Source organism: Adiantum capillus-veneris, chromosome 5, assembly GCF_014529385.1.
Source record: "Adiantum capillus-veneris isolate H3 chromosome 5, ASM1452938v2, whole genome shotgun sequence".
Lineage (NCBI taxonomy): Eukaryota > Viridiplantae > Streptophyta > Polypodiopsida > Polypodiales > Pteridaceae > Adiantum > Adiantum capillus-veneris.
This window is the reverse complement of record NC_140935.1, coordinates 28,038,060-28,056,648: the sequence shown is the minus strand read 5'-3', so window position 1 is coordinate 28,056,648 and position 18,589 is coordinate 28,038,060. Positions and strand designations below refer to the sequence as shown.

At 46.5% G+C, this 18,589-nt stretch overlaps 1 protein-coding gene across 2 annotated transcripts in view; it reads right to left on the bottom strand.

The window, feature by feature from the left end:
• Positions 1-17,848, bottom strand: part of LOC147457060 (uncharacterized) — a 54,348-nt gene extending 36,500 nt beyond the window's left edge. The window contains exons 1-2 of one of the 2 annotated variants that reach the window (XR_015188278.1): positions 17,649-17,848; positions 17,423-17,528 (exon numbers count right to left, since the gene is read on the bottom strand). Coding sequence is in view for 1 of the 2 variants with exons in the window: in XM_086513506.1 (XP_086369632.1) it covers positions 17,423-17,528; positions 17,649-17,732 (190 nt within the window). In the remaining variant the exon portion in view is untranslated. The remainder of the gene's footprint in view (positions 1-17,422; positions 17,529-17,648) is intronic. The other variant, XM_086513506.1, reaches the window with a different exon arrangement.
• Between the last annotated feature and the right edge of the window lie 741 nt (positions 17,849-18,589).

Below are 18,589 nucleotides of genomic sequence, written 5' to 3'. Positions count from 1 at the left end.
CTGGAGTCCCACAGCCTATGCCAAAAGGCTGCCAAGAACTCAACTGTGAGACCCTCCTCCTGCCAATGACGTGCTGCAGCGGGGCGGGCCTCTCTCTGCGCTGCAAGTATATGACGTCCAAGCCGAACAATGTACTGAAAGAAAGGGACTCCTGGGCGGTCTGCAGAAGAGAAGGGGTCTCTCCATAGCCACTCACCAGGATCCCACTGTACTCGTGCCAGTGGACAGCACTCCCAAGCCCATAGCCTCCAGTGTCCTGTCTCGAGAGCTGCTGGGTCAGGGTCTATGACGCAAGTCCTCCCACAAATGCCCACAACTCGGATCCTCTGGAAACAGCACTCTGGTACCTGCGGGGCCTCTACTGCAACTCGCTGTAATCGTCCCCCACCCTGAAGCTCGAAGAACAGGGCTGGGACAGTCTCTCAACAAGCCCTGACTGAGATGAGAACCTCCAGTCGTGTGAAGGCTCCCATCCATCGGGGTGCTACTGGCTCGAGAGGCGTGAGCCACTCAGCTGGAACTGACTCTGAGATGTCCTGACACATGCTCTGAACCCCTCTCATGCCCTGTAGCTGGACACCCTGCACCTCCTCTGACAAACCTGTGAACTCTAGCCAGTCACCTAGAGAGCGCGCTGGACCTGCTGCCATGGGACCCCAAGAAGCATGAGGCCTACTCCCAACCAAGTGGCCTCTCTGAGTGCTAACCATGGGGTTCCAAACGAGGGGCTGTCGTAGGCGCTCCTCCGTGCATGTCGGCTGTCTCTGCTCTAGGCCACGCCGTAAGAGCTCCCAAGAGCGAAGCAAACTCACAGCGAATCGGTCCTCCAGTCTCCTGCTCAAACCAACTCGGCGCAACTCTGTAAAGATCCATCTGGTCGAAGGTTGCCAAGGGCCTCCTGACTGAGGCACCCTGGCACGAAGCCTCTGCAGCAAGAACTCTTTCCAGGGCTCCTCGCCTAGAAGAAGTCCTCTGACGACGAACTTCCCAAGAAGGGCTCTGCTCTGCTGTGCTGGATCAATGATCCCAAGCCCTCCCTGAGAACAAGGGAGTGTGATGACCGACCAAGCCACCTTGGCTCGAGCAACCTGAGTGTCGCGACTTGACCAAAGGAAGTTCCTGATCAGCCTCTCTACCTGGCTGATACAAGAACTCGAGAAGATCCAACAAGAAGTGATGTACCACATAGTTGCCAACAACACCTGGTTGGCAACTACTACTCTACCAGCCAACGAAAGTCATGCTAAGCTCCAGTGTAACAGCTTTCTCCTGATGGACAGGAGAAGAGGAGCAATCTGCTGCTCGGGGGACAAATCCAAACCAACCTGACAACCCAAGTATCGAACTACAGTCCCTGGAGGAATCCACCTGAAACCCTCTCCTGGCATCCACTCTGGCACAGGAGCACTGCCAACCGAGAAAGCCACTGTCTTTCTCCAGTTGATCAGTGCGCCCAATGCACAGCAGAAGGTCTCCAGAGCCTGCCCACACCTGTGTAAATTGGCATCCTGGCCCTCTAAGTACAAGGCTGAGTCGTCGGCAAACTCAGCGTCCAAAAGCTCATCTCCCCGTATAGGGAGTGCTAAGCCCCTCAAACCAACCTGCTGTGACACCAAAAATCTGCTCATCGCCTCCGCATAGAACAGAAAGAGAAAGGGGACAAGAGGACAACCCTGTCTGACCGATCGTGTGAGCATGAAGCGCTCACCTCTACCTCCTGCCAAAAGCACCTGACTGTGAGCCTGTCTGTACAAAGCTGACACCCCTCTGATCCAAGCATCTGAAAAGCCCATCCTGCGAAGCGTGCCCTCTAGAAAGTCCCAGTCAACTCTGTCGTATGCCTTCTCAAAATCGAGAAGAAGAATCACAAGGTCCTCCCCACGGAGACGTGCCAAGGCAGAAGCCTCCCAGAAAGTGAAGATGTTGTCAAGGATACTGCGTTCCTTGACAAAACCTGTCTGAGTCCCATGTATAAGGCTCTCCAAAAGTGGCTGAATCCTCAAACTCAGAGCCTTGGCAAGAATTTTGTAGGCCGAGTTGAGGATGGTGATGGGGCGCCACTGTCGAATCTCATCCAAGGAGCCACCCTCCTTTGGAATGAGGTAAATCAGGCTCTCACTCATGCTATCCGGCATCACTCCTGTGTGCAGAATGTACTGAAAAGCAGGCAACGGGCGGGTTGGCAGGGAGGCGGCTCAGGCAGCAGGCAACGCGGGGGTGGGCAGCGAAGCAGGGGGAGGAGGCAGCGGGCTGAGGTTGGGGGGGGGGGGGGGGGGGGGGGGGGGGGGGAGCGATGGCGTGCGCAGGTGAAGCAACAACAGCGAGCGGCAGTTTTATCCAATGTATTTCTTTTCGTATTAATCAGTGTTCAAAGTACAAGAGTGGTTGGGTCTCACTCTCAGAGTCTGCGTCCACATGCTCTGCAGAGTGGGAGCCCAATCCACTTATATATTTTACAAGGGATGCCAAAAGCAGAGCCCCAAAAGCTCAAAATCAAAAGCCTAAAAATAAAGCAGAGGCTCTCTCTCTCTCACAAGCTCTCTTAAGTTTCAAAATAAAGCAAAAGAATTCTCTCTCTCTCTCTGAAATTGCGTATAGAAAAAGCATCAGCGCTGGCCTTCCGTAAATCACGTCGCAAAAAGCGAGATTCTGCCATGCGGTGCCACGTGTCATATTTGCGTATTTTTCGAGTTCTGCCCTGCTGCCATTAGGGTTAAAGTTAGGGTTTCTGCAATTTTAGGATTTCTTGCAGGTTTTAGGGTTTGCAAGTTTTACGGTTAGGGTTTCTAGAATTAGGGTTTTCAGCAGCAGTTAGGGTTAGGGTTTCCAGAATGCTCTCGGGCAGCCACGTCATCACTTTGTGACATTCATCTACATTGCATGCACAGTTTTTTCGAAGGAATAGAAATTTTCCAATCACTTTACATGGAATGGGTATGTTCATGTTTTTGTGTTGGAAGTGGTTTCAAGAATTTTCAGCCTTGAAGATTCTTGAAGAAGATGGACCTACATCCATAGACAAAGTTGAAGCATTGAAGGAGCTACAGATGATTTTGATTCGCTTTCGGCGCGGACCAAAAAAGCAAGCGTTGCAGACCTTTATGAAGTTCAAGTAATGCACGACCCACACCTCAGAGTGGACCGGCGAAGAGTCCTTTCAAGGATTCCGGATGTTGTTGGCGATCTCCCTCGACGCCATATAGTTCGGTACCAGTACCTCACTTTGAAAAGGAGGGGATGTCACGTGACACATCCAACCCTATGTGTCCGTGGACAAGCTACAGCATGACCAAGGTTCAGTTCAATCAAACCAGTCTAGAATAGGAAGTGATCTGGCACTTTTGTGAGTCTGTTCGCAGACCGTGCATGCATATCCTCTGGTTGCACACAGCATGATCATCAGCATTTCCATCAGAATCCATCACGGGAATTTTCCAGTGCATTAAACCTATTTTTCCTATTTTTGACATTTTTCACTTATTTATTAAGTGACTTTTGTTGGGAACTAGGTAGGGCAATTTTGCTAATGAAATATATAAGGAAACCGGAGCTAGCACTTTCTGGCAATAGAGGCAGCCGGAGCTTTTCTCAAAAGGCACCTTCTCAAGCAAAACTACCCCCAAGAACCTGGCGTTTCCAGCCCAGAAGCCTAGCGTTTTCAGCATGGGAAGCCAGCAACTTTAGCCATCCTCTGCAGCGTTTCCCAAGGTAGCAAAACTAGCGTTTGTAAAGCAAATCAGCCCCTGCACTTGGCGTTTTTGCAGTAGCCATAGATCAGCATTTAGCGGCAGCGATTTCAGCATCAGGTTCAGCGTTTTCCAGCCTGCAGTACCAGCATTTTTCAGCCCTAAAAGCCAGCGTTTGCAGCCCATTCAGCCTGGCGTTTTTCAGCCCTAAAGCATCAGCTAGTCCACCATACAGATAAGCGTTTTCAGCAGGGAAATTCATCAAGCAAAGGGCCAACAAGAGCAGCGTTTTTTTTCAACAGCAGCAATTCAGCGTTCAAGCACTCAGTTTTCAGCATTAGACTTGTCCTCGTCATCCACGCCGTCGACCTCGACATAGCATCACTTAGATTTGCATTAGCATCTTGTACCAGATTGTGCAATCAATAGTAGACCACTCTCGCCATCGAGAGTGGGGCCCTTGGAGGAGGGTTTGACAACTTTCCAGTGTCGTATTCTCTTCTCTCTCTATCTCTCAGTCTCACCACCTTCATTCACAATGTTCGTCCACTTTGTTTGTCCATTGCACTCTCTCACTAAAGGAACAGAAGGCTCTCCCTTTCGTAAGTAAAAGGAACCTTGACCACAGTTTGGAGCACTCATCTTGAGCAAAGTTCAACATTCACTTCCGCTGCACCTTACATCTGGTGTCGTATTCTTCTCTCTCTATCTCTGTCTCAATACCTTCATTCACAGTGTTTTTCCACTTTGTTTGTGATCATTTGCACTCTCTCACTAAAGGAACGGAAGGCTCTCCCTTCCGTAAGTAAAAGGAACCCTTGAGCACAGATCGGAGCACTCATCTTGAGCAAAGTTTAACATTCACTTCCTCTGCACCTTACATTGGTATCAGAACTTTGGTAGTGTTCTGTATCACTCAAGGAAAGAACCACAAGAATTTTTTTTGCTTGTTGCGGTCGCACGTAACCCGAGACCACTTGGGCGTGTCGAATCCTAATCGTGTTTTGAAGAGTGACAAGAAACCCAAGAAAGAAGGGCTAGTCCGGCCTCCCCTTGTTTCTCTTTTCACTCATTGAGAGCGGACTGTGCACTTAGCGGCCGGCCAATCGATGTGAGGTGGGAAAAAGCAACCTTGGTGTGAGCGCAAGGCCGCCAAGGGGTGACCCCGCAGAGAAGAGTAGAGCTTGGTAAAAGAAGATCCTTCTCTAACACAGATTGCAAGCTAAAGAAAGAACCTCAAGATCCCCAAGACCATCAAGAACCTCAAGAACCCAAGTTCCTCGTGAACTTAAGAACCCAAGATCTCAGTGTATGGTCATCACCCGAAGCAAAATGGATAATTTGCATGAAGGTGATGAGCATGGAGGTGGTGAAGAAGAATTTTCGCCACCAGGAGGTTTTTCCGACACTCCCTCTTCCCCATCTACGCCACGGTTTGCACCAAATCCTATGGAGGCTTTGGTCAAGTCGATGATGGACATGATGCTACAACAAGAGCGTTGCGCCACCTTTGATCGCGAGTGCGAGCAAGCGCGCTTGGCGGCCGAAGATAGAAGGGTAGCCATGGAGAGTGAGCAAGCGCACATGGCGGTCGAAGAAAGACAAGCGGCCTTGGAATTAGAACGTGAGGCATAGAGACACCAACGCATGCAAGAGTTGGTCTTACAAGTTCTCACCTCGAAGTCTGAGCCACTCAAGGACGTGGGCAAATCATCAAGTAGTCGAGAAGAGGATTCCAACAACCCCGTCACGGAGAAGTTGACATTTAGTAAATATGACGGTAAGACGGATGCTAATGTTATTTATTCTTGGTTGCATCAATTTAATGCTTATTTTGCGACAACTAAGAAGACAGGGAATAGCAAAGTTTTGACGGCAGCCATGTATCTTGCCGGTGATTCCATAATTGGTATCAAGCGTGGCAAGAGGAACAATTGGCCGCGCACCTAGAGGAACCTCTGCGGACGGCGTGCCCCTTTCTTTCAATTGGGCCGACTTCCAAGACAAGCAAAATGGTACTCCAGTCATGTCTTTTTCTAACCGTGTTTTGCAACTTGGCACCCAATTACGCAAATCGGATGCGAAGCGCAAAGAGGCTTTCATTTTCGGTTGGACGACTGTATCAGGTCTGATGTCGAAGTCTTCGATCCCGTAGATCCCAACAAGGCAGTAGCAATTGCTCTTGCACAGGAGATGAAGCACAACAAGGGAAAGCTTAAGGAGAAGTCGTCTCAAAGTACCTCTCAGACTTCTTAGAACCCTTAGAACGGTAAGAACGGTATGAATGGTAAGAATGGTAACTCTTCTAACCAATCTTCCTCTAATCCTTCGAAAAAGAACTCTCAAAATGAATCTGAGGGTAAAGCTAACACAATTGCTAAACCTAAGATCACCCCAGATGAAAAAGCAGCATACGGAATTTTAGGAGGATATATCACGTCAGAAGAACAAAGCATTTATTCTAAGGAAGGTCGATGTTATCACTGTCACGTCAAGGATCATTTAAAGAAAACATGTCCTAAGATTGAATCTAACGAATCTAAAGAACGCACAGAATCCACATCCTTTGTTAATGCCATAAATGAGAACATGAGTGTGACCCAAGTTTCTCATGATCCTCCCATTGATGAGTCTCTCATTAAGTGTTATGGTCATGCGAAAGGTCAATGTTTTGTCCTATTGTTTGATCCAGGCAGTATGCATGATGTGATAAGTGACTCTTGTCGAAAGAGCCTGCTTGGAGGTTAGCAAGACATCTCCTTTCGAGGTGTCGGGCTTCGCTCTCGGTATGGACTCTCTCATTACACAAGAGTGCCTTGATGTGTTGTTCACTGTTCAACAAGCGTCCTTCCGTAGAAAATTTGTAGTATCTCCTCTCTCAGGATGTGATATGTTTTTAGGCATTTGATGGTTTCGTGAGCATAACCCTCTCATTGATTGGGCAGCCAATACTTTCACTTTCAATGCCAAAAGTGACTCTCCCATTGTCATTCGTGGGGAGGAAGTTGTTCATTCTTCATCTCTCATTTCTAATGTGCAGACGAAGCTTGACAAGAATCATGAGAAGGAGACTCTCTCAGTTGTCTTCTCCAAAGCACGACACACATGATTTGCATGATATAGATGTGATTATTCACAAGCATGATGATTTGCAGGATAAAGATGTGATTGTTCACAAGGATGATGGTTTAGTTGATGCTTTTTCTGGTGAAGCTAACCTCATTGCAGATTTGATCAATCACGAAAAAGTTGACCATAGCACGACAAAATTATGAAGAAAATTGAGAAGGAAACCTCTCTCTCCCTCTCTCTCCGCACGCTTGGAGTGGAAGCATCTCCAAACCTAATTGGAAAGAGTTTCAGAATGTCCAAACGCAATTTCTTACAAACTTTCTCCAAGTTAAGACACACACTATATATCCTCCCTAGTTCTTGAGTCGGGATATCTTTCAATTAGGTTATGGGCATGGAAAGGGCTGTCGAGTACTTGATAAGATGTGTCAAAACCCATCACATTAACTTCCTACAATTGCATGGAAAGCAAGCAAAAAAACTCCAAAGACGTTGGAAAAACAAGAACAAGGGACACCTCTATAGCTATATCTCACAGCTTTAATGGAAAGTTTGCTTTCTCCTTGTCTTATATAGCACGATGATTCTGCTCTCACGCACCTCTCTTCCCCTTTGAATACAAAATCGTAATGCCCAACTCAAGGGCGTTCCATCTGTATGTACACTTGTGTGGGTTCATGCGTGTATGCCGAGGCAAGAGCCTCTTGTCTAGGTACTAGATTAGCTAATTGCTAATCCCCCCCATGTACAGGTGAATTCGTAGAGATTTCACGACAAAAATCTCATCCGATTCAAAGAGCAAGTAGCCTTGCAGGTGCGACAGTATGAGGGCTTGCTACGGATGCGACTGGCATGCAAAATACAGCCTGCTGTGTACTGGCATGCGAAACGGAGTCCGAAACAGTAAAATACAATCTGCTGTGTATTTTTGCAGGTTTAGGGCTTTGACCCTAATTGATCCCTAATACCCCCAGGAGCTTCAGGGAACGATGGGATCACTGTACAAGTGATCGGGTGCATTTTTCGGGCAGAAAATATAGAGTTCAGTGTGCGGTAGATTCTCGCCAGGTTTGGGAAAATACCCATATGTGCCGGGAAAGTCATCTTTTACATGGGGATTTTGTCACAAAGTGATGACGTGGCGGATAGCAGAAACCCTAATTTCTGCCAGAAACCCTAAAATTCCTGCAAACCCTAATTTCTGTCAAAAACCCTAATTTTCGAAAATCGCGGAGGCTGAAATAAATAAATAAATAAATGATAAGCAACGCCAATTTCGCTTTTGAAGAGAATGCTTTTTTTTAACAAGAAAAAGGAGAACTTGAGAGAGAAGAGCTTTTGAGCTCTTATGCTTTTCATTTTAAAAGCTTTTGGGGCTCTGCTTTTGGCTTGTACCTTTAAATATGTGGAGAGGGCTTCACTTCTCAGAGCATCTGGACGCAGAGTCTGAGAGTGAAACCCTAGCCACACTTGTACTTTGATCTGATTAATATAAAAAGAAATACCAAAAGGGGTGCCAGTCTTTGGGGCCAATATCTCTAGGCACGGAACTCCGCCGAGCCAGTGCAAATCGATTGTGATCTGTGAATTGTTTGAAGTGGTTATTTGGTGCTGTCGCGGTTGATTCTTGACTTGGAGTGTCCAAGTCTGTTACAGTGGTATCAGAGCACGGCCGATTTCTCTTCTACGGGAAATCCGATCCACGAATTTTTTTCCCGCGGCACCTATGGCTTCAAGCAATGATCAGTCGACTCCCTCTGCATCTAGAGATGCGGGCAGGGATCACAACGAAGATTCCGGCACAGAGTATGGCCCGCCTAGGCCTACTCCAACGGAACAGCGAGAGATGGAGAGTCGAAAATTGATTGATGATGCAACAAAAATGATGCTCAATTTTGCCAAGGACTCGAAGATGGCAAATTATATGAACCAGACCTCTTTGGAAGAGTTACAGACAGAGTGGCAGAGAACCACAACACCACTCCCGAAACTCGCTCTCAAGAAATCTTCTGCCTCCAAGAAATATACGGAGAAGGAACTGGAGAACGTGGTTGATGCACGGATTGCTCAGCTTTTCGACGTGCAAAAGAAGGACAAAAAAGCACGGCAAAAAGCAGAAGAAAGGCACTGACTTCCTGGGATATTTGGGTCGTCGGTCGACATTCGACAAGGCAAAGAAACTGAAGAAGCGCGTCAAGTTTGAAGGCCTACCCAGTTCTTCTTCTTCTTCTTCTTCTTCTTCTAACAGTTCTTCTAGCTCTTCAGACTCGAGCGAAGAAGACAAAGAAAAGCAAAAAGCGAAGCAAGAAACAACGCTTCGGAAAGGGCAAGAAAAAGGCGAGGAAGTCAAAGTCTCGCCCAGTGAGTGACACTTCTACAGAGGACTCGTCTACGGACAGTTCAGACTCTGACAACGGGAACTTTTATGCGAACAAGAAGAATCTTTACAAAGCCAACCAGTATGACTTTCTCGAAGATAAAAGCAAGAAAGTCCAAGAGTTTAAGGAAGGTGGCCAAGCACTTAAGTTTGATACTTTTTCGGGATACTCCGATGCTTCGAAGGCTTTCTCTTTTATACAGCAATTTGACATCGCTTTCGCGGGAGGACACTATTCAGAGCACTCCAAGATTCGGAGAGCTGCCTCTTATTTTAAGGGGAATGCTTGCACTTGGTGGTCCACGCTTCTATTAAGCAAGACTGTGCCAATTACATGGCTGAAATTCAAGAGGTTTTTTATTTCTTCTTGGTTGACTCAAGAGTTTGAGCGAGATATACGAGCTGCTTGGAACCATCTCTGGATGATCAAGAGCAATACAGTGAATTCTTACTGTGAAAGATTCTGGAACTCTTTTCTACCTGCCTCTTCATTCAAGAAGATCTCGTTCAGAGAACAGATTGAGCGGTTTACATTGGGTCTACCTACAGAGATCCGAGACCACTGCTTGGAACAGAAGTCAGCTTCTATTCAGGAGTTGATGAGTCATGCGAAGCGGGGCTTTGCAATTCACTCTGGCAGTCTGACCTACCCCACAGATGAGGTCACGACACAACGAACAGGACAGACTTCTGGGAATGAAAGTAGAAAAAGAAAGAGCAACCCAGAGAAAAAGGATGCATGACCCAGACTTACTCCTCAGGAGCGGACTCGCTACATCAAGGAGGGGAAGTGCTTTGGATGCGGGGAAACTGGACATATCTCCGCGAAGTGCCCTAAAAAGGCACAGAAAGAACAGAATGACAAGGACGACGAAAGGCCTGAGAGTTCGAGAGCAGTTGAGGATCGTGTACGAAAAGGCAAGATGAAAACAGGACTGGTTCCAGATTGTGTGGGTACTGATCCCGACACCATGGATGAGAGTACAGAACTTTGCCGAGCTTGGGGCAAAGTGAAAGATCAAGAGGCCCTGATTTTCTTCGATGGAGGAGCCAAGACCAACTTCATTTCACCGGAATTGGCGGCGCGGCTCAAGATTACTCCCGATCGGATGGGACCACTTGCAGAGGCAGTTCTAGCGGCACCCGGCACGGACGTAGCCATTACACCTGTCATTTGCAAACTTCGGTTGCATTGTCAGGGGTATTTGGGGCATGAGGACTTCTTCATAATGCCTTTGGAGGTTTGTGATGTTCTCTTAGGGATTCCTTGGTACCACAAGAACAACGCCATGGTCGATTATCGGGCGAGAAAAGCGACTTTGACTACAGAAAAGGGTAGAACAATTGTAATTGATATTAAACTGAAGGCCGAGTCTGTCCCTATTGTATCGGCTTCGGCCATTTCAAAATAAATGAAATCCAGTCTGTTTGTTTACTCGATCTTTATAAAAGAGTTGAGTGATGATGATAGGACAAATATGTCTAAACTTGATAAAGAACACCAAGATTTTCTACACTCTCACGCCGATTGCTTCTCAGAAGGCCTGCCAGGAGAGTTACCACCTGCTCGTCCTAAAGATCATACCATTGATCTGATACCTGGTAGTACACCACCGAACCGGCCACCCTACCGTGTGAGCCGAGCACAGAATGAAGAGATTATGAACCAAGTGAAAGACCTCTTGGAAAAGGGTCTTGTCCAGCCTAGTACTTCACCGTATTGCTCTCCAGTGTTGTTGGTTTTGAAGAAAGACGGATCTTGGAGAATGTGCATCGATTATAGAGCTCTCAACAAAATCACCATCAAGAACAGATTTCCGATTCCTAGGATCGATGATATACTCGACAGGTTACAGGGATCCTCGTGCTTTAGCAGGATTGACTTGAAGAGTGGATATCATCAAATCAGGATAGCGCCGGGAGACGTCTACACGACAGCTTTTCGGACGACTTTTCGGTTATTTGAGTTTTTGGTGATGCCTTTTGGCTTAACCAATGCTCCTGCGACATTTAACCGGATGATGGATAGGATTTTTCGAGAGTACAGGCTATTTGTTGGCACTTTCTTTGACGACATCATTGTTTTCTCCAAGAATGAGGCAGAACACAGAGATCATCTGCTTCAGGTCTTTCAGGCATTACGAGATCACAAGTTAGTGATTAATGCAAAGAAAAGTGAATTTTTCCTACCATAGATACACTTTTTGGGACATTGTGTCAGTAGCAAGAGTGCAAATGGATCCGGCCAAGATAGAGACTATCCGTGATTGGCCCGACTTGAAGAATGTCCATGAAGTTAGAAGCTTCTTGGGACTGTGTTCGTACTACAGGCGGTTCATACGAAAGTTTGCAGAGGTTGCTTCCCCTTTGCATATCTTGACACAGAAAGGAGTACCTTTTTCGTGGGGACCCACAGAGGTGATTGCCTTTCAGACATTGAAAGAGAAATTGACTACGGGACCTATTTTGACTTTCTCGGACTTGTAGAAGTCATTCGAAGTATATTGTGATGCTTGTGGTCGTAGTCTAGGTGCGGTCTTGATGCAAGAAGGCCATGTCATAGCTTACGAGAGCCGTTTGTTCTCTAGGTCGGAGATGACAGCACAGATTTATGAGAAAGAGCTTTTGGCGGTTATCCATGCTCTTACTCAGTGGCAGCATTACCTACTCGGAGCGGATTTCACTGTCTTTACAGACCATCAGAGTTTGCGCTACTTCTTGTCACAGAAGCAGCTTTCGGAAAAGCAGATGCGGTGGGCGAACATCTTGTCACAGTTCCACTTCCAGATTGTCCATGTGCAAGGACAGAAGAATGTGGTGGCAGATGCTTTGTCTCGGAAACCGTTGGTTCTGGCTATTTCCGCGATACATCATAGGAGCTTCGAGGATATGGTCGATCAGTATGCCACAGATACAGATTTTGCAGATATTTTCACACGGCTACGGGATGGGGAGATAGTAGCTGGATACTCCCTTTGGGAACGCTACTTGATGAAAAAGACTATGTTGTGCGTTACACAGCCGTTGAGGGAGAAGGTTATGACTGAATGCCACTGTCCACCTTTTACGGGTCACCGCGGCATTGCTACCACCATGAAAGGGGTAGAGAGATATTTCTTTTGGCCGAGACTCAAGAAAGATGTGGAAGGGTTTGTGCGCAGTTGCTTGGTATGCCAGAAGGTCAAGTTTGACAGGCATAAAGCACAAGGATTGTTACAGCCTTTACCCATACCCACCCGCCCCTGGGAAAGTATAGCGACTGGATTTCATTTTTGATCTCCCGAGAACACAGAGTGGTCACGACGGTATCTGGACTGTTATTGACAGATTTAGCAAACAGGCTCATTTCATTCCAGTGAAGAAAACAATCAAGCCGGATCACTTAGCGAGACTGTTTGTGGCCCAGATTTTCAGATTACATGGCATGCCTGAGACAATTGTCTCCGACAGAGACCCCAGATTTACGAGTTTGTTTTGGAAGGCAATTTGGGAGAACATTGGCACGCGGTTGCAGTTCTCGTCATCGTTCCACCCGCAAACTGACGGGCAATCCGAGATTGCCAATTCAGTGGTTCTAGATTTATTGAAGTCTTATATCTCAGATCAGAAGACTCAATGGGAAAGATATTTACCTTTGGTAAAATTTGCCTACAATAACACGATACACTCGTCGACGGGGAAGGCACCATTTGAGATTGTTGAAGGTGCTACAAAGGTTCCACCCTTCCTGAGCACGAAAGATAAGATCTTTGAAGCGGATGAATATACGCGAGATCTGGATACGACTTTTGCCAAGGTTCGCGAGACTTTGCAGAAGTCTCAAGAACGACAGAAAAAGGCAGTGGATCGCCATCGTCGTGACATGAAATTGAAGGAGGATGATTGGGTGCTCTTACGATTTGAGAAGGCACGCCTACGAAAGAAAAAGGGAAAGGAGAGGCTTTTTCCAAAGCTTAGTATGCAATACTACGGCCCTTTCCAGATTACTGAAAAGATAAATGAAGTCTCCTTCCGACTGAAACTGCCAGATACTTGGAGGATTCACAATGCATTTCATGTGAGTCTCTTGAAACCTTTTAAAGGTGATGTGGCTGATGACGGGGAGCCTGATGAGCAACCCAAAGTGGAAGAAAACGAGGAGATCCTTGTTCCTAAACAGATTTTGGCACATAAGGATACGAAGAATAAGGGTAAAGTCCGAAGGCGGTTCTTGGTTAAGTTCAAGAATTATCATGCACTTGATGCGAAGTGGATGGAGGAGGAGGACCTAGCAGATACTCCTCAGATTGTGAAACTTTACCTCGATGCTTTTGGTTTAGCATAGTCTCCTCCAAATGGAACCCAGAATTCAGCTTGGCCGGAGATATGGTGCAGTGGGATGCACAAGAGGGGAGTCACTCCACTCCTTTGTCAACAGATGCCTTGATTTAGATACTAGAGTCACTGATGTCTCTTTGAGCTTCAGGGATACTGAGAGCTGACAGTATTCTGTTGTATGACTTTATGAAATGGAAATCCTGATAATGATACTGATTTGTTCTTGACTTCTTGTGAGTGCAGGAATTGATAACCGAAATGACTGCAGCATTTTGGTCTGATTGATCTCGAATAGACATGGTTGCAATAGGGGTTAGTCAATCGGACATCGTTGAGGTCCCGATTAAACCTAGATGTGATTGCTAGCTACATTGCCGATAAATCATGGTCTAAGATCCGAATGAATGTTGAATGTCATGTGATGTCCTGTGATGTCTGGTGATGTCCTGTGATGTCGTGTGATGTGACTGTCGATTTTGTACATGTGCTAGATGTGTGTTCCTACTACGTAGGTACTAACAGTCAGTGTCTGCTAAGACGGTTTATGGCTTTTGTCGGTTTTGCAGGCGTAATCGCGGTCGATTACAATGCTTTCAAGAGGGGGGTATGTCACAAAGTGATGACGTGGTGGATAGCAGAAACCCTAATTTATGCCAGAAACCCTAAAAATCCTGCAAACCCTAATTTCTGTCAGAAACCCTAATTTACGAAAATCGTGGAGGCTGGAAAAAAAAACAAAAAAATTTAAATGATGAGCGACGCAAATTTCGCTTTTGAAGAGAATGCTTTTTTTCTAACAAGAAAAAGGAGAACTTGAGAGAGAAGAGCTTTTGAGCTCTTATGCTTTTTATTTTAAAAGCTTTTGGGGCTCTGCTTTTGGGCATCCCTTGTACCTTTAAATATGTGGAGAGGGCTTCACTTCTCAGAGCATCTGGACGCAGAGTCTGAGAGTGAAACCCTAGCCACACTCTTGTACTTTGATCTGATTAATATAAAAAGAAATACTGACAGGGGCGCCAATCTTTGGGGCCAATATCTCTAGGCACGGAACTCCGCCGGGCCAGTGCAAATCTATTGTGAATTGTTTTGAAGTGGTTATTTGGTGTTGTCGCCGTTGATTCTTGACTTGGAGTGTCCAAGTTTGTTACAGATTTTGTCTATGAAGCCTCCTACTATGGTTATGCTGCCAAAATCAGGCTAGAGTAGGCCATTTTCAGCCGGTAATAGGGGGACAGCTCGTAGGAACTTGCAAGTTTTCTCCCAAGTTTTATAAGAATAAAGAAATGCCAAAAGGAGCGCCAGTCTTTGGGGCCTACAGGGTGTCACTATCTGCTTGGTAGCACTCTAGCTGCCAAGCTGTGGTTTGTTTGAAGTGTTAATTCTAGTTACAAGTTTATTTGCGAAGTTTTTTGTAAAGTTCAAGTAAAGTTTTCAAGTAAAGAATCGGGTGAAAGCTTAGGTCTACCGCCTTACAAGCCGCTTTCATGGTTCCCTACTAGAGTGGCACTTTACATCTTGGGCTGTTTTATCCCAAGGGGGGGATCATTGCAACCAGATTTGCATGCTTTTTCGGACTCAAATTGGGCTAGTTCTTATGACACGCAAGTGTCCACAAGTGGTTTTTGTTTCATGCTCGGCAGTTCATGCATATCATGGTTGAGCAAGAAGCAACCCATTGTGGCCACTTCCAGTTGTGAAGCTGAGTATAGAGCAATCTTCACAACTACAGCTGAGTGTGTATGGCTCAGATGCCTTAAGATTGATTTGAGTGTTGGATACGACACTGCCAACATCATCTACACTGACAGTCAGAGCACATTGGTAATTGCAAGAAACCTAGGTTTTCATGCTCGCACAAAGCACATTGAGGTGCATTATCACTATGTCAGAGAAAGACTCTCAGCGGGAAAGATCGGCTTGGCTTATGTGCCGACGTAGGACAACTTTGCAAATCTGTTCACCAAGGCATTACCTCGTGAGAAGTTCGAAGCTTTCCACAAAGCTTTGGGCTTGCTTCCCTTTGTGGATTGATCATGTCCTTAGGGCATGGCACTTTCTGATACACTATGTGTCAGCTCTCGTTCACCCCATCACTCCCAGGGGGATTTATCATTTGTTACCATATATGTGGTAGTGATGTGTGTGAACATACTTAGGACCGCCAAAGCATTTGTTTTCCCTCACTAGGAGGTTTTTTCCCGCGTGCATTGTATATACGCCCATCGTTCTAAGGCTAACCATCTTTCTATTGTGCACTAAGCAATACACTTTCTATTGTGTGCCTTGAGCTTCTTCATCTTCTTCAAGTTGTGTGTGCATCCTTGCAACCCTAATTCCAACACATAGATATACGCCCATCATTCTAGGGCTAACCATCTTTCTATTGTGCACTAAGCAATACACTTTCTATTGTGTGCCTTGAGCTTCTTCATCTTCTTCAAGTTGTGTGTGCATCCTTGCAACCCTAATTCCAACACACACAGATAGTAAATCGCATGTATCTTTGGCCCCATATGTCATATTTGACCTCCAAGGATGATAATGAATCTACTTAATTTGCTCTCACAAAAATGACTTCCTCAAGTAGGAATTGGCATCCCTCTTGGAAGGTGTCTGTGTCCATGGTCTTGTTGGATATGCTACTAGGACTTAGTGCAAATCCATAGACTGCAAAAACCTCCGCCATTTTATGTCACATCCTTGTAAGCATGTTTGCATGCTCTACATATCTAGGCTAATCCATTAGTTCAATTAGAGCCCGTGAATAACCCTCTTTGCATGAATGATTGTACAAGGCACATCGGGCAAAACAACATCACTTAATAATCGAGACAAGTAATATGCATATTTGCAGTCATATAGTTGCCGAAGTCGTGAAGCTAGCATGATGTGTGCAAGCACATGAGTGTGTCTTTGCATGCACACTTGGTGCAAATCCGAAATGAGAGGCTTTGGCATAGGTTTTTGACAAAGTTTTAACTCGTGCAAAGCTCGAGGCCAAGCTGAGATGTTGCATGCAAGCAAATATATAAGAGATCCTCGGAGTCTTATTCTCATCAACTTGTAGCAAAAGTAGGTAGAGCTAATAGCAACCCATTCGTAGTGACCTTCTAGTATTCTCCCAAGAGGATTGTAGGGTGCTATGGATCCTCCATTTCGAGCCAAAGGAGAAAACCTTCAAATTAGCCCATAACAGGAGGCATCTAGCTCAAGGAAACGATAAAGTGGCAGCCTACACCAGCTTGCATAAGGCCGTCGCAATTATAGCAACCATATTCTCTCTTGGAATGTTGGTTGCCAGTACACCCTCCTCATCATTAAGACCGTCTACACTTTTGCCCCTCAGATTTGCCATCATTCAAACCTCTTTTTCAGCCCTATCACCAAGAAAGATCCAGATGAGATTTGTCCTAGATCCTACAAAATTCAGCAACGGATAGAAGTTTCCAGCCTACTAGAGCCTAGTAGCACCTAAGTTGTCCCAAAACAGCCCGAGAGTGCCGAGCCATACGAGTTCCTCGTAGCTATTGAATATAGCAAGTTTGGAGCCTTGCAGGAGCGAACATCCGATTCCAAATCATCACTCAAATCAAATCTAGGTATCGTCATCGGTACAAGAGCATCCAGGTAGGGTTTTGTACACATAATTTTATGCAATTCAGAAGCAGATACCAGTCCAGTGATGGAATGGGGCCCACTTTACAAAGTGATTGGGTCTCCATCGCAGCTCTCTCTCTCTCTCTCTCTCTCTCTCTCTCTCTCTCTCTCTCTCTCAGGTGTGTACAGAAGGTGTGAAATTATTCTTCACTGACATGTGATAGATTGCTCATCGGCGGTTTTTATACTCAGAGAGAGATTGATTATCTTTTGTATATATGGCAGCGTTGCAGCAGTGTCCTGGTTCATGACCAAGGTGATGAAACGCGAGAGAGAGAGAGAGAGAGAGAGAGAGAGAGAGAGAGAGACCAACCGTATCTAGCAAGAGAGCGTCCCTCTAAGACAAGTAAAAGCAGAGCAGAAATTACTCGCTTACGCTCGCTCACAAATCTCTGCCGCGTTGAGCTTTGAGAAACGAGCTGCCATACCAGTTCAAAAAGAAATGAGAGAAATGGCGATCATGCAGACATGGGACGCTCTCTCTCTCTCTCTCTCTCTCTCTCTCTCTCTCTCTCTCTCATTCTCATCATGAGGAATACCTCAACCAAATGCTCGAGAGTGGCGTGCAGTCGGATCGAAAGCCGTTCCACGCCTCGCAAGTCTGCAGGGGTCGCAACCGCCATCGCTGCTGCCCGCTGCTCAGCTCTTCGCCCTCATTACGGGCTTTAGCAAAGCTCTATGCACAGTACGCTGTTCAATTCCTTCCTTGAAATCGAAGGAGCCTTTTCTACAAACCATCCATTCAAATTTGGCAAGGAAAACCAACCCAGTCGGGACGCAAAGTGTCACGCACACATGCGTGACCATGGGTCCCTTAGCACTAGGCGTGCCTCGTTTATAAGTGACACGGGGTCACGTTCAAGGGATCTACGGCAGGGGCGCGCTTTCGGCATCGCGTGGATTTGAGACCGTCGGATATCCGCAGCAGGGGGGGGCAGGCTTTATGTACGCGCGGACTCGCCATACCTGCACGGATGCGTGTTAGGCGAGTTGGATAGAGTGTGGGAGTTTGAGGGTGAGGTCTGGGGCTCGAGCAGCGAGCGCTGCGAAGGGGCGCTAAATCTTTTAGGTCACGCCCTTTTGGATCAACGGTGGATCCAACTGGCACCGTTGATCCCTCGACGCGACCCCGTGTTCATTATCAACGAGGCTAGGCGTGTTCAAATCTACTAGTACAGCCGGCCGCCCTTTCTCTCTCCCTCTTTTGGAACGTAACCTTCATCTCGCAGTTTACACCACGTGTAAAGGGAATCCCCCTCCGCCATATTATGTTAAGTAGATTTTACTCTATTATGGGGATTCTTTTTTAGGCTCTCCACGTGGCACAGGAAGGAGCAAGCGACTCTTAGGTGACGGGCTTGCCGGAGCTGAATTAGCTGATCAAAGACACCCGAGGGGGAGCTGATGGGTCGCGACTCGCAAGACCATCACGATGGAAGGTGAAAAGGCAGGGAGTGGAGGTAGCTGTTGCAGCACTACG